The 25,083-nt window shown below is 41.4% G+C and overlaps 1 protein-coding gene across 1 annotated transcript in view; it reads right to left on the bottom strand.

Annotated features, from left to right (window-relative positions):
- The window catches only part of LOC307048754 (protein argonaute-4-like), a gene marked incomplete at both ends in the record, with an annotated part of 35,020 nt that extends 10,567 nt beyond the window's left edge, over positions 1–24,453 (bottom strand). Inside the window, 14 exon segments of the mRNA XM_079697952.1 lie at positions 2,022–2,181; positions 3,285–3,469; positions 4,575–4,708; positions 4,950–5,078; positions 5,226–5,345; positions 5,588–5,735; positions 8,124–8,211; positions 8,903–9,037; positions 9,131–9,267; positions 9,446–9,627; positions 11,687–11,807; positions 17,109–17,274; positions 24,338–24,365; positions 24,367–24,453. Of these exon segments, the coding sequence (XP_079554078.1) occupies positions 2,022–2,181; positions 3,285–3,469; positions 4,575–4,708; positions 4,950–5,078; positions 5,226–5,345; positions 5,588–5,735; positions 8,124–8,211; positions 8,903–9,037; positions 9,131–9,267; positions 9,446–9,627; positions 11,687–11,807; positions 17,109–17,274; positions 24,338–24,365; positions 24,367–24,453 (1,820 nt within the window).
- Between the last annotated feature and the right edge of the window lie 630 nt (positions 24,454–25,083).

Raw genomic sequence — 25,083 nt, 5'->3', positions numbered from 1 at the left:
CCTGACAAAAAGGTCTGTACTCTATGCCACTATGTTACATTGTTTGGGGTAAAATTAAATCATGCTTTAGGTTAACTTCCCCCATGGTCTGCATACCTCATCTACCAATGTCGCAGGAAGTATTTATTTACCTAGAAGTTTCATTCAAGGACAAAAATGAGAACTGTGATACAACTGTATAAGAGTAAGGCACTCAAATTCACCTTCTTCTTAAGTATGAAAATGACTAATATCACAGACAAAATTTAACTTCCCAAATCACTTCCACATACAGGATTTCACATAAAAACATCGTAGAGTAGACAAGTCAGATACTATCTCAACAGACAAGGAAACTACAAGTTAACAAGGAGCCGCCCAATCTACGAAATGGGCAAAGGACTGAACAGGCCCATCACAAAAGAGGATGTTCACTTGGCCAATAAGCATATGAAAATGTGCTTAACATGATTAGTCATCAGAGGATTGCAAATTAAAACCATCATGAGATACTATTACTCCCGACCAAAATGGATAAAATTAAAAGGACTGATACCACCAAGTGCTGGCAAGAAAATGAGCAACTAGAACTCTCAGTGGAAATATAAATTGGTACAACCACTTTGGAAAACTACAGTAGTCCCCCCTTATCTGCAGAGGATGTGTTCCAAGATGCCCAGTGGATGTACCAAATCCTATATCTACTGGTTTTCTTTCCTATACTAATGGATGGGTAGCATAAACAGCTTAAATACACTGGACAAAGGGATAATTCATGTCCAGGGCTGGATGGAGAGGGAGAGTTCGAGATTTCATCGGGCTACGCAGAATGGCACGCAATTAAAAACCTATGAATTGGGACTTCCCTGGTGGTGCAGTGGTTAAGAATCCACCTGCCAGTGCAGGGGACACGGGTTTGAACCCTGGTCCGGGAAGATCCCACATGCCACGGAGCAACCAAGCCCATGTGCCACAACTACTGAGCCTGCTCTCTAGAGCCCACGAGCCACAACTACGGAGCCCACATGCCACAACTACTGAGCCTGCGTGCCACAACTACTGAAGCCCGTGTGCCACAACTACTGAAGCTTGTGCACCTAGACCTTGTGTTCCACAACAAGAGAAGCCATCGCAATGAGAAGCCCGCACACCACAATGAAGAGTAGCCCCTGCTCGCTGCAACTAGAGAAAGCCCATGCACAGCAACGAAGACCCAACTCAGCCATAAATTAATTAATTAATTAATTAATTAATTAAAACTGAAGAATTGTTTATTTATGGAATTTTTCCACTTAATATTTTCGGACAGAGGTTGACTGCAGGTAACTGAAACCAGGGAAAGTGAAACTGCAGATAAGGGGGGACTACTGCATTTGATAGTATCTATCAATGCTAAATACATATATTTTCTATAAGTCAGCAATTCCACTCTTGCAAGAGTAACAGTACTTAATTCCACCAAAAATGTAGAAGACTTGTATAATAAATGTATAAGAATATCTAAAATTTTGTAGTATAATCATAAAATGAAATAATACACAACAAAAAAGAATAAACTTCTACTTAAAACAGCAACATGAATGAATCTTCTTTCAGCAAAAGAAGACAGACACAAAATAGTATATACTGTATGGTTCCATTTATATGAAGTTCAAAAACAGGCAAAACTGGGGAATTCCCTGGCGGGCCAGTGGTTAGGACTCTGAGCTTTCACTGCCAAGGGCGCAGGTTCAATCCCTGGTCGGGGGAACTAAGATCCCACAAGCCACGGGGTGTGGCCAGAAGAAAAACAGGCAAAACTAATCTATGATGCTGGAAGTCAGAACAGTCAGAACCTTTGGGGGTTATCTATTGGGAAGGGCCACGAGGAAGCCTGATGAGGTGCTGGATGTGTTCTATATTTAACCTGGGTGGTGGTTACATGAGTGCATACATATGTAAGAAAAAGTAACCAAGATGTATATTTGAGATTTGTGTGCTTTATCATAAATCATGTAAGTTAGAGCTTAAGAAACAAATGGAAAAAGAGTTCAGGATCTTACCTTTGATGAGGTACAAGCACGTTGTTAATTCCTCCGAGCTTTGCATTTATCTTCAGGCAAAGGTTGGAAAGGGTTTGAGGTGAGGTCTTCACTACATTTTTTACCTGGACACACTGTGTAGCCATACCCAGGAGGGTATCTCCAACACGTTTCACCTCCGCTACAAAAATAAGTTTATTAATTAATTTAAAAATGTTGATATATTCTCCTGATTACTAAAAGTAGAGGGAAACACCCCCCCACACACATTAACATTTACAGAGTGCCTACTATATACTGTACATTGTGCTAGATGCTTTTCATGTGTGGTCCTTTCATCTGCTAAACCCCCAGGGCAATTTTTTTGAGTTTGGAAGACTCTCTCCCTATCCTTTTCTTCCCTCCTGCAGGCTTTGAAGCTAGTCCACTTCCTTTATTCTACCACACAGCCTGCCACCACTCACCACTCACTCAAGTCCCTTGAGGTTCCTTTTCCCACAGGACTGGTCTGGCAAAGAAATCAATCTCCCCAGCTCCTCCCTCTCAGTACACACACCAGCCCTTTGAATTCTAAGGGATTTTTTTTCCTTCCTTCCCCTCCTCCCCCAAACACTACAGATAAAGAGAAGCTAACAAAAGAAACAAATATAGAGAGGGTTGAAGGCATTTTATAAAGTTCAAATGGTTAGTCTACATAGTTTCCAAATCCTTTACTTAGATGATAAGCCAAAAGAACTTTGTATCATTCTTTTTTTTTTTTAATTATTTCAAAATCATTGTGTGGTTTGTATCATTCTTCTTATAAGAGATACAAACTAAGCAGCTCCTATTCTGGAAGTGGTAGGCTCCCCCCACTCTGATATTCCTAAATGCTTTTCACCAGACATTCCAGTTCTCCCTGTTTTGGGGACTATGGTAAAATGGCACTACCCTCATTACCACTGCATTTCCTGCCCACCATCCCACTTCCCCCACATAGGTTGGGTGGGCCATATAGCTGGTTGTGACCAAGAAATTGCAGAAGTTAAGAACCCTCCAGGCTCTCTTTTCTCTCTGCCATGGAGCCAGCAACATTCCAAATAATGACTGGGTTCCAGAGTGAAAATGATATGATGACATGGTCTACCCTCAATGGACACATAGCAAAAGCAAAAAATAAAACTTTGTTGCTTTGAGCCACTGAGAGTTTGGGATTGTTTGTGACTGCAGCATAACCTAGTTTATCCTGACTGCTACAACTACTACTTGAAATCATCCCTCATTCAACATTAAAGGGGTCCATACCATATACTGGTGTCTTCCCAGGCAAGATAACCACTATTAGCTGTAGGCCCACATATGTCATTTTCAGGTGTTTAAACATGGGCTCCACGCTGTCTGCACCTTGTGCATACTTGCAAAAACATGGCTGACCCTGGATGGGCATTCCTGCATCCTTAGAGATTTTACGGAGCTGGTCAGTGAAACTCCTGTTAAAATAGAACCGGTGGCACAGTGCTTTCATTTCAGGGCGCATTCTTAGCATTTATTTCCCTCTAAGATATTTCTTTCAGTTCTGTAAATTCTTAGCCAAATTTAGAAACAAATAAACAAACAAACAAAAAAACCCCATCTTTAACTGGTTGCCAAAAATAGCCTGGAAGTTGTATCACTGTAATTATAATGCAGAAGACTCTGTATTATTAAACTATCAGATTATCATTTTGAATTTTTAAATAATTGTGCCTCAGCTGGGCCTCAGGGCCTAGAATAGCATTCCTGTTCAAAGATTTTTTAAACATTAAAGTCAGTAATTCCAGACTGAAGAAAAAAGCAAGGTCAAAATTTCAGGTAACGTGTATTTTGGTAAGCCAGGTACAAGAATAGTTGGGTAAGCTTGTGTTCAACTGAGAACACAGAAACACACTGTCACAAAATCACCATATTTAGGATGACATTCAAACTTGTAATAGATGTGATTCAATAACAATGTCAAAAGAAATCATCACTTTAAGAAAAAGCAAAACTCATGGTCAAGTTTTAATTTTGGATTTGTAGAAAGCTTTCAGAATGATTTGTTTTCTGCATTTGCCAATGTTTTGTAGGATTCCTTTCTTTTCACCCCAGTTCCCTTTTCCTGTCGTGATTTTTCCACCCTTTTCACTAACTTCCTGTATATAGATAACTGCATCTGTAAGATGTGAACCAATGATCCTAGTCAGTGACCCTCAGTAAAACAAGCTCTCTAGTACACTGTAATGATTAAAAATGAACTAGTTTTTATTTTATCTTAGCTGAAAAGATACAATTAACCCCAAAGGAAGCTTCTCTAAGAACTCAAGAATTTGCCAATCGGCACTGCTTCAGCCTTGTTAGTCACAAATTTCTGCTCTAAATGTAGGAAGCTGAGTCAGATTCTTAATGTAATTCCCAAGTCTGCAATTTACTATAAGAACAAGGTCTTTTTCCTATAGCCAGATGGTGTCACTATAGGAGTCTGGGATTCAGTGCCAGTGTACACAGCACATTCACATAAAGATGATATTTTCATATCTGGAAGGGATATTACTAAGCTGAAAATATGAAGATACTCACTTTAGTAAATCTTCCCTACATTGTTTCTGAGGCGCAAAACAAGCAACTGCCCAAACTTTAATTTCAATGCCAGCATAAAACTGCTTTCCTCGCATGTCCCAGACACCCTGGTTGGGTGTGGCTACCGTTTTATTCTTTAAAAAAAAAAAAACACAAAAAAAGAAACAAAAGAAAAGAGAAAAGACATTACAATCTAAGGCCATTTTAAAGTTGATGAGGGGATAAACAAAACTCTATTTGATATTAGCCAAAAGACAAAAAGCAGTAATGAGCAAAGCTATGAGTAAATTCAGTGTGGTGTAGTGGAAAAACCCTGGATTCATCCCTTTTGATTGGTTGTTGGAAGAAGCTTGCTGAATAAAATGAAAAGCTTACCCGGCCTCCGTATTGCAGCATTGGTGCCGGAAGTACCCTGCCTGTGAGCTCAGTCATTTCATTGTGGACAACAATACCAAATTCTTTAAGATATGGATCAGGTCCGCCCACCATGCTGTTACTCTTCACCTAAAGAACAGGAAAGCCTGCATATATAAAAACCAAAGAATAACTGTGTCCCATCAGGCATTTTCTATTGTTTGTTGTTTTTGTTTTTGTTTTTTGTTTTTTTCCCATCTGAAAGCTAGCTTATCTTAAAGACCATGCCTTACTGACCAGTCTACTGATTTCTTCTTGTCTGTCAGGAGCAGATCTTGCTGTGGCTTTGATCATCGTGGAAGTCTGATTGTCTGTGAGCTTCTTTATACATCGTTGTCCTGCCACTATATTACAAACCTACCAAGAGGCAAAGAGGAATTAGTTTGTGTAATGGGCTTCTGTATCTTAAGCCTTTGCTGAACTGTACCTTACATCTTCCATTTCCAAAAAAATGAAAATTCTGTTATATGGTGAAGCTATCTGTCCAAAGTATTTTAGAGATTAATATTAAATTCTATCACTAGTTTAGAACATTTCTTTTTTAAAAAACACATTCAAGAGATTGGCAGATTAGCAAAAGAAAATTTAGTTTAGCTTACCTCAAGTGGCAAGTATGTATGCTTTTGTTCTTGTCCCACCTGGAGACAGGGAAGATGGGGGTATTTCAGTTGCAGACTATACTTTTGCTTAAAATATTGAGCTACTGTACATTCCATTGCTTGCCCATTTTCTAGCTGTAAGGGAAAACTACAAAAGAGAATGTCTTTTTAGAAATTTCTTCAAGTTCTTTTTTTTTTTTTTTCAAATAAGCAAACAAACAAAAGCCTACTAACATTTTCTACCTTGACCAGTCACTTAAAAAAAAAGGTCAATCTTTATTTGGCCATTTTCACTTAAGCCATTTTAGGGTTTAATCAGGATAGCGATTTTGTTGGAATTTTACATGTCTGTTTGTTGAAGCTAAGATGAGAAAATTTTTAATTAAAATGGAAAAAGAATTTAAATCAAGAAGAAGCCGCAGAACCAGAAAATACACAGACTTACTAGAGAGGTCAGTTAACACCTACAGATACAAATACAATCTCTTGCTGGCTTCTTAGAGATGAGTAAATTCAAATAAGGTCCTGGGTCATCCACAGATGATAACATAAGATAACTTTTGATAAAATGAATGTAGCACAGTTACTGGGGCCACATCTTCAGATCCCCAAACCAGGACAAACATATGTGGATTTGGAGGCCACAAGACCAGATACATGAACTTGAGACTGTGTCAAGATATTTGGTATAAACCGGGGAGCATGATTTAAGAGACTCTCCTGATTTCGCTCTTCCAGTGGACAAATTATCTCAAACACTTGGCACAATAATTACTTTAATCTTGCTTTCTTAGCTGTTAATGGCCCACAAAGTAATAATGCAGTGAGGATCACCTGTGTGATATTTAAATCTATGTGCTTTTAATTTTCATGCAAAGGTTATATAGTTCTATAAGTATAGTTATTCTTACAGGGTACTGTGAAGTAATTAAATAATGAGAAAGATAGTTCTTTTTGAAACAAATGCTACAATTCTCAATAGTGACTTCATTTTTTTCCTTAGAGAATGAAGTCAATGGTATAACATGAAGAATATATGGAACATCACTTTACAACTCAAGAAATTCATGTGATGTGTACATGAGTTCATACTGAAGAATTTATTCAAATCAGATTGAATTTATATACTACATTTATTCAGCGGCCACCCCAAAATTTCAGTTATCTAGAACAAAGCCCTCCAGGTGATTTTGATGTACACTTGTTTGAAAAAGTCTTCTGAGTGAGGAAAATAATGTAAAGTTAATATAGTTAAGTTTATGCTCTTTACTTAGAAAAGCCAATATTCATATTTATGTCAGACATGAGTTTAATGATCTTGATTACAAGAATAAAACTTACATATATGGTAATTTAAAAAGCACTTTAATATATATTTTCTCATTAGGTATAGCTCACAGTGGACTAGAAGTTGGGTGATTAGAAAACTGAGATTGCGTAAGCATAAATGAATGTGCTGCTGGAGGCATACCATACACACTGACAGCTGGAAGAAGTGACAGCTAGCTAGAAAAGGGGGGAGAAAAATCCACATAAAGCACAAAGCAATATGTATCTTCCCATGACAGCTTTTATGACTTACAGGCCTTAATAGATCCTTCAGGCCATGCATTGAGAATTACAACACTATAATAAATGATGTTCATAATGATGACTCTGCATCATTATATAAAAGTTGATCTATGTTTAGCATACTCTGTTTAAGAGGTGAAATGACTTCCCTGGTGGCGCAGTGGATAAGACTCTGTGCTCCCAATGCAGGGGGCTCGGGTTCGATCCTTGGTTAGGGAACTAGATCCCACATGCATGCCACAACTAAGAGTTCACAGGCCACAACTAAGGTGCCCATGTGCCGCAACTAAAGAAGCCGGAGAGCTGCAGCTAAGACCCGGTGCAACCAAATAGAGAAATAAATATTTTTTAAAAAAGAGAAAGAAAAACTGGCTGGATCATAATTACATTTACAAAAAAAAAAGAGGTGAAATGAATTAAAGGCATGAAATATGTTTTATAAATATTTCTATCAAAAATATTTAAAACATTTTCTTTTTAATTTTTTTTAATTTTTTTTATTAGTTTCTGCTTTATAACAAAGTGAATCAGTTATACATATACATCTGTTCCCATATCTCTTCCCTCTTGCGTCTCCCTCCCTCCCACCCTCCCTATCTCACCCCTCCAGGCGGTCACAAAGCACTGAGCTGATCTCCCTGTGCTATGCGGCTGCTTTCTATTTTATTTAGTTTTAGTTTTAGTTTTTATTATTTTGACCGCGCTGTGTGTGGCATGTGGCATGCAGGATCTTAGTTCCTTGACCAGAGATCGAACCTGAGCTCCCTGCAGTGGAAGCGTGGAGTCTTAACCAATGGACCACCAGGGAAGTCCCTTAAAACATTTTTAAAGCTTCGGTGCTTTAACGTGAAGATCTAGGTGATTTTTTAAATTACAATATGAGATACCAATTTCTCAAATTATTATAGTAGCTTCCTTTGTTACAAAAAATATAATGGTACAATTTTAGATGTGGTTAACATACGTCTGATGACTGGCTGGCCGTCTAGTCACATTACACACTCGATATTTTCGTTTCATCTGTCCACAGTGGGTCACCTCAACTTTAAGACCTGAAGTCAAAACAGTCAAAAGAGCAGTATTAATTAAAATCACAGTGACAAGAAAATACTCGAAGGTTGTCTTCAGAAAGGCATAGCATTGTACAGGACAAAACTTGCAAGGATATGGGAACAATTTCATCATGCACAGGCAAAAAAGCCTCAGCCAAGCAGAAAAAATTAGAACCCAGCTGACTTAAGACTTGCAACCTACTTTGATGTATTACTTCATTCAGTAAGTATCTATCAAGCATCAACTATGTTTTGGTGCTTATTCTTGGGTCTGGAGATAGCCCTAATGAAGCTTATGGTATAAAGAGAGAAGACAGCTAACAACAGGTAAAGAAGCAAAGAAATTCTGAGAATAAATGAACTTGTGTTATTTTATTAAAATGGAAGTTTTCAAGTAAGTAAAAGTAACAGTTACTAAGTTCCTGACATGTGCCAGGTACTGTGCTACTGTATAAAGAAGCTTTATACACTTAGTTGCATTTAATTCTCACAACAATCTTACAAGATACACATTATCTTTATCTTAGACACGAATAAACTAAGGCTCACAGTGGTTAAATAACTTGCCCAAAGTCCCAATGATAGAACTGGCAGGAATGGGATGGAAGCCCAGGTGTGTCTGACTGCAAGACTGTGCTCCTTGCACCATGCTGAGCTGCCTCTGCAAGACCACAGTAATGCAAATACCTACCTCTGATTTCTTTGGTAAACTTGACACGCTGGGAGTCTGTTAGAGGTTTGGTCTGTTCATTGATGTTTTGAATGTCTAAAACCTCACACATGAACTCAATGATAGGCTGAGCCCGGTAGAAAGCAGTTGCAGATACTAACAAACAGAGAAGGATACTTAGCTTCAGGGAAAGAGAAAAGACCAAAAAACCAGCCAAAAGAGTAAAGGGTAAAGAGAGTTCCATCTTACCATCAATATTCAGCATCATATTCCACATGGCAGGTCTCACAGACTGATGAAAGCCAAACCAAACCTCCCTGCCCCCTCCCAGAGGGTGGTAGTAACCTTCAGGAGGTGAGAAAAAGGAGCGACCCACTGGAGTGTACCTGAAGAAACAAGCGTTTGCATGTTTCACAGTAAAAACTTGAAGGAGTCTTTCATTTCACTCTCAATTTTATAAACTGAAACCAAGTTTGAACTATGACTTGTGCAGAAACCTTTCAATGTCTCCAATGCAACCTAGCAAAAAAAGTCTGACATTTGTGGCAAAGAATTCAAACTAACCTCATGGAGGGAAGGTGTCTTGTGATAACATCAAGTGCTTGAACTGAGTCATCTGGGACTTCATTCAAGTGCCCGGCCAAAGCTTCTAAAAGCAACTGAAGGCTCACAACTGATACCCACTGAACAGACACTTTAAAGGTCTGGTCTTTACCCTCACCTGGAAGGGTCACTTCCATATCAACCTAAGGAAAAATACATAAAATACATACACATACATATTTACAAAGGCTGAGACATCCCAGGAATATTCATATAGTATATGAATAAGGATGTTTAACACTTTCTATAATTGCAAAACACTGGAAACAACCTATGTTCCATCAGTAGGGGAATAATTTAATATTGAATATTATGTAATAGTTAAAAATAAGGTAGATGCTACAACATGGATGAACCTTGAAAACATTATGCTAAGTGAAATAAATAGCCAGACATAAAATGACAAATACTATATAATTCCACTTATATGAGGTACCTAGAATAGTTAAATTCATAAATACAGAAAGTAGAATAGTGGTTACCAGGGATAGGGGAGGAGAAAATGGGGAGTTACTGTTTAATGAGCACAGAGTTTGAGTTTGGGATGATGAAAAGTTCTAGAGATGGCTAGTGGTCACAGTTGCATAACAGTGTGAATATATTTAATGCCACTGAATTGTACACTTAAAAACGGTTAAAATAGTAAATTTTATGTTATATATATTTTACCACAATAAAAAAATTGAATTAAAAAAATAAGCTAGATTTAAATGTACAGAAATGGAAAGATCTCCCAGACATATTGTTAAATGAAAAAATAAATCATAGAACAATATCAAACAAATAAGAATATATATAGGGACTTCCCTGGTGGTGCAGTGGTTAAGAATCCGCCTGCCAATGCAGGGGACACAGGTTCGAACCCTGGTCCGGGAAGATCCCACATGCCACGGAGCAACTAAGCCCATGCACCACAACTACTGAGCCTGCACTCTAGAGCCCGCAAGCCACAACTACTGAGCCCAAGTGCCACAACTACTGAAGCCCACGTGCCTAGAGCCCATGCTCCGCAACAAGAGAAGCCACCACAATGAGAAGCCCGCGCACCGAAATGAAGAGTAGCCCCCGCTCACTCCAACTAGAGAAAGCCCACGCGCAGCCAAAAATATAAATAAATAAATTTATTTAAAAAAAAAAAAAAGAGGGCTTCCCTGGTGGCGCAGTGGTTGAGAGTCCGCCTGCCGATGCAGGGGACACAGGTTCGTGCCCCAGTCCGGGAAGATCCCACATGCCGCGGAGCAGCTGGGCCCGTGAGCCATGGCCGCTGAGCCTGCGCGTCCGGAGCCTGTGCTCCGCAACGGGAGAGGCCACAACAGTGAGAGGCCCGCATACCGCAAAAAAAAAAAAAAAAAAAGAATATATATAAATATGCATAAATAGCTAAGGCCAAAAAAAGTATGAAAGGATATATACTGAACTATTATAGTAGTTTCCTCTGAAAGTGAAAATGGGATTGAGGGTACAGGCAGGTTGGGAGGCAGGAAACCATAGCATTTCTAGATTGTCTGAATAAGGTTATAATGAGTATATATTTAATGTATTGCTTTTAAAATTTTAAAACAAATGTCTTAAGTTATTGTGGTGTTAAAAGTATTTTCGGGCTTCCCTGGTGGCGCAGTTGTTAAGAATCCGCCTGCCAATGCAGGGGACACGGGTTCGAACCCTGGTCCGGGAAGATCCCACATGCCGCGGAGCAACTAAGCCCGTGGGCCACAACTACTAGAGTCCACGCAACTAGAGCCCATGCTCCGCAACAAGAGAAGCCACCGCAATGAGAAGCCTGCGTACCACAACGAAAAGTAGCGCCCCCTCTCTGCAACTAGAGAAAGACCACAAGCAGCAACGAAGACCCAATGCAGCCAAAAATAAATAAATAATTTTTTTAGAAAAAGTATTTTCATAAGTGGGTGTTATAAAATATTCTACAATTTATAAAAATTCCACTCTTCAGATTCAGGTGGCACTTTAACACTGTGAGAAATCTGGAATATATGTAAAGATGACATAATCAACCTAAATTCTAATGCTCAATTATTGGTAAACTAAGGGACAAGAGAATATGGACAGAATAACAAATCTATCATCAGCATGAGAAGCAACTTTAAGCGTTGAATTGTGATTAGAAAGGGAAACACTGTTGTCCTACGTAATTACTACTAAATGACATAAGTCTAATCGATATTTCTTGCTGTTAACACTTACCCTCTCCCGTCCAATTGGCAGTGGATGTGCTGTGTACATGTTTCTTTTGCCATCATAGCCAGGCTGCCGATCACCAAATACCTGCATCTTGAAGTGCCGCACCATTGTATCTACTACGTCCCTTAACAGTAATGGAGATAGTGTAGGTTAGCTCTGAGAAGCGGTGGTGAACAGTAAGGAAACTATCACCATACCTTAATCATCTAAATTCAGTTCAAAACTCCTTGGAAAAAGTAAGAGTTAAAGTTACAACTGACTCAAGTAATTAGAAAAATAGTTAACTAAAGAAAAGTAGGCAAGTGAACAAAAGCAATCATGAGATGACAACAAAAAGGAGGGAATAAAAGGAAAAAGAGAATAAACTTTATAGCATCCTCTCAAATTCTTGCTTTCCAAAATCCTCTCCTATGATAAATAGAGCCTTATAAGAATAACCTGTCTTAGGTATCTAAGTTTGGCATGTTCATAACTGAACAATGATAAGTGTGTTATCAAATAAGCATCCTTATTCAAGTATACTGGTTTTGGAAAAGAGAGTGAGCAGAATTCAGAAATCTGGGGATCAATAAATCTAAGATGCATCAAAATCAAAGGACTAAGTCAACCCCTTTGATAATGCTAGAAATTTATTATTCTTCATACTGTCTTGTTATATTCCAAACTGCTTCCAAGCAGTATAGGAAAGCGAATGTCGTAAAATATCCTCATTCTGTAAAGATTACCAATGTAGTTTCTTTCTGTTTAGAAAGAAAGCCTTTCTCTCAATAGAGCATGAATAGCTTTATTTAAATGTTTCTGCATATATGCCGGATCACACTGTATGCAGGCTCTGAAACAAATGCAGCTGTGGGGGAACCAGAGTCTACAGTTCAAGATGGACAGATCTGGGTCTGTGCGATTTTGGAATGCTAGCATCAATGAAAAGTCAGGTGCTATGTCTTACCAACATTAGTGAGCCCCATGTAGGGGAACTGTACCTTAAAATACATCACAACTAGCTACGGCATTAATATTACTACAAATGAAATCTGTGGGAAAATCGTATGTTTTCAAACCAAATCATGCAGCTGAAAAAAACTGATGGAGAAATATAGTCTCATACATTCCCAATTTTAAAAAGCTGACTTAAGAACAGTATATTTGGGGCTTCCCTGGTGGCGCATTGGTTGAGAATCTGCCTGCCAATGCAGGGGATACGGGTTCGAGCCCTGGTCTGGGAAGATCCCACATGCCACGGAGCAACTGGGCCCGTGAGCCACAACTACTGAGCCTGCGCGTCTGGAGGCTGTGCTCCGCAACAAGAGAGGCTGTGACAGTGAGAGGCCCGTGCACCACGATGAAGAGTGGCCCGCACTCGCCGCCAACTAGAGAAAGCCCTCGCACAGAAACGAAGACCCAACACAGCCAAAAATAATAAATAAATAAATAAATAAATAAATAAAAATTTAATAAATAAATACAGGCTGTTGTTAACTGACAAGAGCCTTGTGCTTATTTATTAAAAAAAAAAAAAAGAACAGTATATTTTCAGACTGGAAGGGTAATTTCTTATCTTAGTTTCTTAAAATGTAACCATAAAGTTTTACAGTAAAAAACATATTTTCACCTCTATTCTCATTTAACCTTCAAAACAACCTTGTGAGACAAGCAGGGCAATAATTATTGTCCTCATATTAAAGAGAAAAAATAAAAATTCAGAATGGGCAAGTAAACTGCCCCTGGTCACACAATGACTAAGTGGCAGAGCTGTATGACGTTGGACAAGTTACTGAATCTCTCACATCTGTTTCTTCATTTGTAAAATTATGGTAATCATAACACCCACCAAAAAAGTTGTATTAAGTGAATAAACAGACATAGAATATTTAGAACAGTGCTTGTCATGCAAGAAGCCTACTACTTGCAGGACATTTGGTCCTGTCCAAAACATTCATAAGACATTTGGTCCATCCTAAAAGGTCCTTGATATTTGGTCATATTTGGTCCTGTCCAAAATGTCCATGGAGACATTTGGTCCACACCAAAAGGTCCTTGATATTCACTTCTGGCCAAAACAAAAATTTGGCATGGGCCAAATACGCTCATGGACGTTTTGAATAGGATCAAATTTCAGGGACCTTTTGACATAGACCAAATGTCTTATGGATGTTTTGGACAAGACTAAATGGCTGCTAACTAGCCTACTTACTCTGGGATGCTCAAGTATAACACTCCAGAAATCTTCCTCTCTCCTGAGTCATCAAATTTTTCCACTCTACTGAATTACTGCCTTCAGCATATAAATATGCTATAATTTCTTCATCTTAAAAAATATTGAAATTTCCTGATCCCACTTCCTCTTTGTCTGAACATTCCATTTCTCTGCTCCCCATTGCATCAAAATCCCTTGACAGAGCTGTCTCTAATTGCTCTTCTCCTTTCTCTCTTCAATCTTCTCTAGTGAGGCTTTTCCTCCACCAAAGCTACTCTTATCAAGGTCCCCAGTGAGCTCCACATTGCGAAATTCAATGCTCCTCAAACATTAGACGATCAATTCTTTCAGCTTAAAACATCTTCTTGGGCTTCCCTGGTGGCGCAGTGGTTGAGAGTCTGCCTGCTGATGCAGGGGACACGGGTTCATGCCCCGGTCCGGGAAGATCCCACATGCCGCGGAGCGGCTGGGCCCGTGAGCCATGGCCGCTGAGCCTGCGCGTCCGGAGCCTGTGCTCCGCAACAGGAGAGGCCACAGCAGTGAGAGGCCCGCGTACCGCAAAAAAAAAAAAAAACCTCTTCTTCCCTTGCCTCCTCACTCTGCCCTGGTTATCTCTCATCCCAGTGGCCTCTCCATGCCAGTCTCCTTGCTGATTCTTCCTCATCTCCCCATTTGTAAGTATTGAGTTACCTCAGGACTCAGTCTTGAAATCTTATTTTCTTTAACCACACTCACTTCCTACATGATCTCACCCAGTCTCATGGCTTTACCACCAATATGCTGATGACTTTCAAATGTTTGTCTTCAGCCTGGACCTTTCTGCTGAGTCCAACCTCATGTATCCAACTTCCTGCTCAACATCTTCACTGGGATGTCCAATAGACATCTCAATCCTAACATGGCCAAAAAACAGATCTCCTGATCTGTCAACCCTGTTGGTCTCTCCCATAGTTTTCCCCGTCCCGATAAATGGCAACTCCATCTTTCCATCCACTCAGGACAAAAACCCTGGAATCAATGATGATTCATTTCTTTCATACCTCCTGTTCAACCCATCAACAAATCTTGCTGACACTACCTTTAAAATATTTGTAGTCTCTGACCAGTTTTTATCACTATCACTTTTACTACCCAAGTTCAAGCCACCATCATTTTTCACCTGAATCATTACACATGCCTCCTAATTGATTTCCCTGCTTTTCACCCTTACCTGCTAGGGTTCGTTTTCAACACAGCAGCCAAAATGATCCATTGAAAACCTAAGTTAGTCATATCAAATGTCTACTCAAAACCCATCTAATCAGAGTAAACACTAAAGTTCTATGACCGCCTACAAGACTCTGCATGATAGGGCCCTTTGGAGTTTCTCTATCACTCTCCCCCTCACTCACTCCAGCAATACAGGCTTTATCTGCTATTCCTTGAATATACCATGCAAGCTGCTGCCTCTGCCTGGGACTCTTATCATGTAGATATCCCTCACCTCCTCTAGGTTTCTCCTCAAATGTCACTTTTCAGTGAGCTCTTCCCTAACTATACTATTAAAATATAACATATATATGTGTCTGCCTGTACCCATATATATACACACACATGCATTCACACAAACATCTTACATAATATATATGTAACATATATACAAAATATATATGTATTTACAATATACATAAATACTATATATACTATATGTATGTGTGTGTGTGTATATATATATATATATATATATATATATGTAAAATCAGTGGCCCATCCTCCATCCATATCTTCCATCCCTATCTTCCATCCCTGTTTTATTTTTCTTCACAGCAGTTATCATCAACTAACAAATAATATGTTTTGTTTGCTTATTCATTTATTTTTGGACTTTTCCCCCATTAGAATATAAGTTCCTCAAGGGTAGGAACTTTTGCCTGTTTGTTCATGTTGTATTCCCAGAACATAGAACAATACCTGATACACAACGAGCACCCAACAGAGTATATGTCAAATGGATCCATATTAGCCATTGCCACCGCTTCTGTTATTATTGATTTCAGTTATACAACAGCCAAACAGTTAAGAGCTTGCATGAGTTTGAACTATACCAGAAAGCCAAATAATTGATCTATAATGAGAAAAAAAGAACCAAGCCACAAAGACATACTTCGCTTTACAGCAAAAGCATACTTGGAAAGGCAAAAACTATAATATTAAGGACTGCCTGAATATCACAGCGTGAAAACAGAGAAAAGGAAAGTGGGTGATCTCAGCACGCTGTAAAAATATCTGCTATAGGGCTATATTCACTATTGGTAAATTCCTGTCATACAGACCACAATGCTTAAATCATCTTATCTAGACCCCTCTTGGATAATGCTAGAATTAAACAGAGCTTCTGAGTTTACGTTCTTCAATACCCCAAGATGATTCTTCTGTCTTTACACTTATACTTTTCTCATGTCCAATACCAACACATGATAATAAAATTTGAATGTCAGGCTTCCCTGGTGGCGCAGTGGTTGAGAGTCCGCCTGCCGATGCAGGGGACACGGGTTCGTGCCCCGGTTTGGGAAGATCCCACATGCCGCGGAGCGGCTGGGCCCGTGAGCCATGGCCGCTGAGCCTGCGCGTCCGGAGCCTGTGCTCCGCGACGGGAGAGGCCACAACAGTGAGAGGCCCACGTACTGTAAAAAAAAAAAAATTTTGAATTTCCACATAGTTCTATTTTCCATAGACACCAGTGGCTTCACCTATTTTTATAAATTTCTGCTACCTTTGGACAGTGAAAGAGTGAACTTTCTTCTTCATTCATTAAGTATTTACTGAACAATGATGTATCTTGCATTCTGCTAGAATCTGTGGAGGACAACCAAGTATGAGACAGCAAACCTGCTATCAAGAAACTTAACATCTAGGGCTTCCCTGGTGGCGCAGTGGTTGAGAGTCCGCCTGCCGATGCAGGGGACACGGGTTCATGCCCCGGTCCGGGAAGATCCCACGTGCCGTGGAGCGGCTGGGCCCGTGAGCCATGGCCGCTGAGCCTGCGCGTCCGGAGCCTGTGCTCCACGGCGGGAGAGGCCACAACAGTGAGAGGCCCGCGTATCGCAAAAAAAAAAAAAAAAAAAGAAACTTAACATCTTAGAGAAAAAAAAAAAGCCTACATGTTATAAGAGTTTAGAGAACAATACAATTCATGATAAACAAATTACATGTATTTAAATGTAGAAGAAGCCTACTCTTTCTAATCCTTACCTGTTGACTCTACGAGGCCGTTTTTCTGGTTTAATATCCACGTCATAGTGATACACATCTATTTTAGGAATCTGAACCTGAAAATGATTGGCTAACAGTCGAATTGGTTTTCCAACAGTTCCAAGGCCAGGACGACGAGGTGGCTGAAACAGGCTGGTTGGAGGCCCTGAAGAGAATGAAAGATATTTGATGTGTTATTTGTTTGTGAACGATAATATTCCCCTCATGATCATGATGATAATAGCTACAATTGGAAATTCCCTGGTGGTCCAGTGGTTAGGACTCTGCACTCTCACTACCAAGAACCCGGGTTCAATCCTTGGTCCAGGAACTAAATTCCCACAAGCCACGTGGCACAACCAAAACAAAACAAAAATAGCTACAATTATTGAGATCTTATTATTCACTGAACATACTCTGATATACAAAGATCAAAAGTTTTTTGACCTAAGACTCTCTAGATTTCTAAATATTTTGCCATGTTGCTATTATTCTGAATATGGGGTTTGTCAACATTAGACACAGTATGATGAACCCTCAGAGGCAATCTACTGTCTAAAACCTTTTATCAGCATCAGTAGATCTACAACTAGGCTTACAAAATTATATGCATTTTAAAATAAAACCATCTCGGACTTCCCTGGTGGCGTGGTGATTAAGAATCTGCCTGCCAATGCAGGGGACACGGGTTGGAGCCCTGGTCCGGGAAGATCCCACATGCAGTGGAGCAGCTAAGCCCGTGCACCACAACTGAGCCTGCACTCTAGAGCCCACATGCCACAACTACTGAAGCCCGCATGCCTAGAGCCCGTGCTCTGAAACAAGAGAAGCCATCTCAATAAGAAGCCTGCCCACTGCAATGAAGAGTAGCCCCCGCTCACCACAACTAGAGAAAGCCCGTGCGCAGCAATGAAGACTCAACGCAGCCAAAAATAAATAAATAAATTTGTTAAATAAATAAATAAATAAAACCATCTCTAAACTCTGGGGGTCATCACCAGTTCAGGCTGAAGATGATCCATTAATCCTCCATAAATTAGCCTGCATTATTATAGTTTGTACAGACTGTAGGAGATTAAACAGCAGCTATATTTATCAATTTAATTGCTAACTTACATAGTGAAACAACACCAATAATGCTAGACTTTCTTGCTTATAACGTGAAAATTTAAAAATCTGGACAGTCTGATATTTCCTGATCACAAGATCTAGTTCATTTCTTCAACAAACATTTATTCATTTATTATATGTCGAACATGTACTGTGGACTCAGGAAAAAGACAGAGCCTCTGCTTTCAAGGAACTTACAATCTAGACCAGTGGTTCTCAACCTGGGGTAGCTTTTGTTCCCCAGTAAACATTTGGCAAATGCCTGGAGACGTTTTGGGTTGTCACAAATTGGGGCTTGATACTGACATGTAGTGAGTAGGGGCCAGGGATACAGCTAAACATCCTACAATGCACAGGTCAGGCCCCCAAAACAAAGAAGTATTCAGTCCAAAGTATCAAACAGTACTGAGGTTGGGACTTCCCTGGTGGCACAGTGGTTAAGAATCTGCCTGCCAATGCCTGGGACATGGGTTTGATCCCTGGGCCGGGAAGATCCCACATGCCTTGGAGCAACTAAGCCCATGCGCCACAACTACTGAGCCCGTGTGCCACAACTACTGAAGCCTGTGCGCCTAGAACCCATGTTTTGCCACAAGAGAAGCCACCGCAATAAGAAGCACGCGCACCGCAACGAAGAGTAGCCCCTGCTTGCCACAACTAGAGAAAGCCCGTGTGCAGCAATGAAGACCCAACGCAGCCAAAAATAAATAAATTTTAAAAAATGAAATTAAAAAAAAAAAAGCAGTACTGAGGCTGAGAAACCTTGGTCTAGATACGGTAGTCATTCCAAATTATTCCATTGATGGTTCACAAGATATTCCATAAAAAAAAGGATTCCATAAGCTAAAGAAACTGCATATTCCCTCCCCTGCTTAAAATTCCAATGTATATTATCATGTTAAATTCTCTAAGAAGTCATGTAATAAATAAACTGTTAAACTTTAACTCATCATTTACCTAACTTGTTTTTCCCTAGAACACACCCCCCCACACACACACTCTTTCTCTCTCTGTTTTTATTTATTCTTTTAGATTTTTTTTTGATGTGGGCCATTTTTTAAATATAAATTATTTTATTTTATTTATTTATTCGTGGCTGTGTTGGGTCTTCATTGCTGTGCACAGGTTTTCTCTAGTTGCAGCAGGCAGGGGCTACTCTTCGTTGTGGTACACAGGCTTCTCATTGCGGCGGCTTCTCTTGTTGCGGATCACGGGCTCTAGGTGCGCGGGCTTCAGTAGTTGTGGCTTGCGAGCTCTAGAGCGCAGGCTCAGTAGTTGTGGCGCATGGGCTTAGTTGCTCCGTGGCATGTGGGATCTTCCTCGACCAGGGCTCAAACCCGTGTCCCCTGCATTGGCAGGTGGATTCTTAACCACTGCGCCACCAGGGAAGCCCCTGACGTGGGCCACTTTTTAAGTCTTTATTGAATTTGTTACAATATTGCTTCTGTTTTATGTTTTGGTTTTTTGGCCGCTAGGCATGTGGGAGCTCTGACCAGGGATAAAACCCGCACCCCTTGCACTGGAAGGCGAAGTCTTAACCACTGGACCACCAGGGAAGTCCCTCTGTTTTTAAAATCAAACATCTATCAATACGCAGTAGATAAGGATTTAGGGAAACACAGCCTGGGAAATATCTGTCTACAGAAAATCTTACTCCTTTTTGATTATAATGTCAAATGGACACTCGCCTAAAAAATTAACATCTTTTCTTCTATGAATAGTGAGCTGTGTTTACAAAGGAAAGTTACAACAGGTTTTCTTGTTGCAATGGTATTTCACCAAGAACAAAGACAATTCACTAAGGAGAGAAAACTTTGAAGCAAGAAGCTGTTCTGGTCCAACGTCACTTAGGAAAATCAAAGCAAACACTTTAATGAAATTTGTGTTGACAGATCACCACATACTAATTCTTAAAGTACTGAAAATCTTTTCACGTATTAAATTCACTGCTCCTTCTTCCCCTAAATTATACTCATCCTTCAAAACTCAGGTTGAGTGCAACCTCCTTGGAAAGCCTTTCCAGAATCTCCCAGGCTGGAGGATGCATCTTCTGTGTTCCCAAGAACTTCTGTATAAGGGAGCATTTAGGACAAGTACCTAGAAACAACTTGTTAAATTACTGTCTCCTTCACTAGACTGTAAACTCTTAGAAGAAATGGACTTCCAGTTCGTTGTTATCTCAATACCTAATTCAATGACGAGCACATTGTAGGAATTCAGTAAATGTTGAACGGTACCAATAATCCCTGTAGCAGATCCAGGTAGAAACTAAACAGAAACCTAGTCATTTCTAAAACAAAAGAATTGATGATTATCTTTTCATTAAAACAAAAAAGCACTTAATTTATACTAAGAATATTATTATTCCTTGGAGTTCAGTTCCACTTCTGGTGAACAAGGGGATCTACTCTTGGTGTGATACAGCATTTATAAACAAGGTAAGAAGTAGATAATAAATAATATCAGAGGTAGACAGGCATACTGAATTAACCCAATTAAATCACATTTAAAAAGTCAGCCCTGCATATTCCAAGATATGCTTAAGCAATCTTTGTATCGCAAATCCAGCTTTATGACAGAAATTTGCAAACAGAAATTTGGGTCAAGTGACTTGCCCAAGGACGTATGACTAGACTAGGTCTCCTTACTCCCAGTTCAGGGAGATTTCTTCTCCAATTTACTTCACAATCCTAGGGCATCTATACCTCTCTAAAGTACTTAATGCCCTTTAAAGAGGCAGAGGCAGAAGAAATGAAGGAAAGGGATTAAGAAGTGGAGAAAAGCAGAGTGTGTGTCTTTTCCATGGCAAGAGAGAAAAGTTAGAAGGTGAGTGATCATTCCTTTTAATAAGCTTAGAAGACTTATTTAGAAAGATATATTCTAAAATTGTTCATCCCCAAAGCTGGTTTCTTTGAATTTATCAAACGACTTATGAAGAAATAAATCACAGTGGCTAAGGCTCTGGAATCAAACTGCCTGAGTTTCAGTCCTGGTTTTATCACTCCCTAACTGCATGACCTAGGGCCAGTTTCTTAGCCAATCTGTGCATCAGTTTCCTTATCTATAAAATGGAGGAGGTATAATAATAGCAGCATCCATCTCATAAGGCTACTGTGAGGATCTCATGAGACAATGTATATAAAAGGCTTAACACGGTGCCTCACAATGGTAAGCACTCGATACATGTTAGCTATTATGACTGAGCTTGCATAAATGTTATAGTTATTGCCCAAAGGTCTTCATGTGGAGAGCATCTTCAAAATTTAGTGACAAAGTCAGAGAATGACATCTTCCAAAAAGGTAACAAATATGACTCAACACAGATTAGATGAAGTCAGCTTAATAGAAGAGGAGGGCATTAGACTAGGAGTCAGGTGACCCAGACTCATCCTCACCACTCAGCCTTGAGACCTTGATAAAGTCACTTAAGCTCTCTGAATCTCTTTTCTCATCTGTAAAATGGGGATCATACCTGCCTTGCCTACCTCACAGAGAATTAAATGAGCTAACAGCTAAGAAAGCACTTTCCAAACTGTAACGCACTGTAAAAATCAATATTACTATTAATATAAGCAAAATAAATGGTAATATAATTAAATATATTTATTTCCAAGTTATTGTTGTCAGAAATCGAAATTGGGTGAGGGAGAGCAGAGCAAGACTAAACATGCTTCAGTGATTGTTCAAGCCAGGAGGGAACAGAGCACTAGATCCATGCGCTTTAACAAAGAAGCAGAAAAGCTTCTCCAGGTTCTTAGCCTGGATGAAATATCCCACAAGACTATCAACTCCCTTTGCTCTAATTCCATGCTCAGCAAGCAGCTTCTTGTTATTCATTGGGTTTCCAAGGTACTGTGACACCAAAAAAGGAGCTTGCTAGACAGCAGGCAAGAAAATATTCCAGTCAACGGAAAAGATCTACGTGACATTGTGGCTTATTCATTAGTGTCTTATAAATGTGGTTAGTGAGAATTAATTTTCTTCAATCCTGGGTGAAATGATAAGTCCTGCAAAATCTAAAATCAAACCAAAAAGAGAGTCCCTGGGATGTTCCTAACACTGCCAGGTTGATCTTTTCCATGAAATTTGGTTTGTATACACAGTTACAAAGTCTCTTTCAATATCAGCTCATAAATGCAACAGTTGTTTCAATTATGACTTTCTAGCAGGGGAGGGAGGGAAGAAACATTTGTTGAGTATCTCCAATGCATTACTATCTACAACAAGAGTTCCCACATACGTTACCTTATTTCATTCTCACAACAATCTTGCAGCACATACTTATTATTACCCTTATTTTATTGATGCGGAAATGAAAGTTCAAAGGAATTAAGTAATTTGCCCAAGGTTATACAACTATTAAATTACTAGATTGGATTTGAACAGAAGTCTGTTACATTCCTAAAGACCTGATCATGCCTTTAGCCGGGGGACATAGCTGAACTAACCCTGTGTAATACACTGAGGTTTATCAAATAATATTAATGTGACAAAACCAATTTATTTTTAAAAGGCATATGAAATTTGACTACGAAGTCCTTTAAAAAATACTCTAAGGGGCTTCCCTGGTGGCGCAGTGGTTAAGAATCCGCCTGCCAATGCAGGGGACACGGGTTTGAGTCCTGGTACGGGAAGATCCTACATACCTCGGAGCAACTAAGCCCGTGCGCCACAACTACTGAGCCTGTGCTCTAGAGCCCGCGAGCCACAACTACTGAAGCCCGAGTGCCTAGAGCCCATGCTCCGCAACAAGAGAAGCCACCGCAACAAGAAGCCCATGCACCGCAACAAGAAGCCCACGCACCGCAACGAAGAGTAGCCCCTGCTCGTTGCAACTAGAGAAAGCCATGCACAGCAACGAAGAACCAAAGCAGCCAAAATAAATTAATTAAAAAGAACCCCAAAACTCTAGGGACTTCCTGGGCGGTCCAGTGGTTAAGACTTCGTCTTCCAGTGCAGGGGGTGGGGGGTTGGATCCCTGGTCCAGGAACTAAGATCCCACATGCCTCGTGGCCAAAAAAAACAAAACATAAAACAGAAGTAATACTGTAATAAATTCAATAAAGACTTTAAAAAAATACTCTAAGCAGCAAATTAAAGTGGAGTTGAATCATTCAGCTATGTAAACAAGTTTCAAGTAAACAAACTTGCAAAGTTTCCAAACTCAAATGGTAGACTGAGTTTTCTATGCACTAGAAAAATGAAATGCTCTACAACTAAGACTACTATGTAGATAAGGTATGATATTAAAGTTAATTCTAACACAGCACCTAAACCCTGCCCTACTTAGCCAAGACATCAGAAACTTGTTGGGGTTCCAGGTGGGAGCAGCAGACTCCAATCTGCAGGGCATTTGTTACAACTTGGAATGGTTCTTCTTGTTTGGGCAGAGTCGGGGAGATAACCAGAGGCCATTCATAATACAGTTTCCAAAGCACTTTCTCCTTCATTTGATCCTCACAACTACTTCTAACCCAATTAGAAGATACTCAGAGTATTAAAGCCGGAGCTGCAGCCTCTGGCTGGTAACTCGCCTGTCACTGAGGAGCTACGACAGACCACTCTGGGTCTCTTGCACAGACTGACAGGTAGACAGAGGCAGAAGACCACATTCCTCGAGACTTCAGGGCCTTTGAGAAAGGGTGGACACTTTGCCCCTTGGCCTTCGGGGTTAATGAGAAGTGTTTAGGGGAAGTTCTCTTTCTTCCTTATCTGAGGGCTCTGGACTGTCTGTCAGTGCCAAGAAAAATAGGGGTGCGGCCTCAAGCCAATAATACCCCTGGTAGTAGATGGTGCAGTCCTTCCCAGTCCGGTCCGGTCAGGGCCAGGCCTCCGCTGCGCGCCTGGCACAGATCGCGTCCCTTCTGAAGCCCAAACTGGCCTCTCCTCCACCCTGGAGCACAGACCACCTCCCTGAGGTTGGGTCAGGTCTCCCTGAGACCTGGGGACGCGGGTCACCTTCCTCCGTGACCTCGCTCCTTCCTTAGACCTCGAGAACTGGCTCAGCTCTCCAGGCTGGGGCGCGGAATCCGCCCCCGCCGAGGCCAGGGTCAGCTCCCTCTGCCTTGTGCAATGGGGTCCCCCTCCCCCAGGCCTGACGGCCTAACCCAGGTACGCACAAGCCGATGGGGGCCACGGGGAGCTGCCAGCCCGCCCGCCCGCCCGCCCACCCGTCCCCGGGTCCGGTCCTGGTCCCGGCCCGAGCGTCCTCCTCACCGGGTCCCAGCGCCTCCATGGCGGCGGCGGGGGCCGCCTCGCTGCGGTCCCCGGCGCCTCCCGCTCCGGGCCCCGCCGCCGCCGCCGCCGCCGCCGCCGCGTAACGCTTGATCTCCGGAATATTGGCGCTATGGGGGCGCCGCGGAGACGCGGGCGCTGAGCAAGGGGCGGCGGCGGCGCCCGGCCCGGGGACAGGGACCCGGCTCCCGCGGCTCTTCCGGCCTCAGCGACAACAAAAACAATCCCCGCCGCCGCCGCCAGCGGGAGCGGGAGCGGGAGCGGGAGCCAGCGCGCGCGCCCGTCGGGCGGGGAGAGGGCGTGGGGCGCGCGCAGCCAGGGGTCCCGGCTCATGGAGGGGGCGTGCGCAGCCCCGGAAGCCGGGTGCACCCGGCCCGGCGTGGGGCAGAGGCGGGATGGGGCGGGGGTGGGCGCGCGCGCCCTGAGGGGACAGCGCCCAGAGGACGTGTCGGGGGCGCGCCCGCCCGCCCGCACTGCCCTGTAGCCCAGGGAGGCCTTCCCCGGCGAAGGGCTCTGGGGGGCCTACATGCTGTCCTCCCAGAGAATCCCAACACACAAGTGCCCGGAGAAAGATCGGGATTGCAGACCCCGCTGATCCAGACACAGCTCTCCACTTCCGCCCGTGGAAAGT

This window comes from Hyperoodon ampullatus (genome assembly GCF_949752795.1).
Source record: "Hyperoodon ampullatus genome assembly, chromosome: 2".
Lineage (NCBI taxonomy): Eukaryota > Metazoa > Chordata > Mammalia > Artiodactyla > Ziphiidae > Hyperoodon > Hyperoodon ampullatus.
The sequence above is the reverse complement of the archived record's forward strand: the minus strand, read 5'-3'. Positions and strand labels throughout refer to the sequence as shown.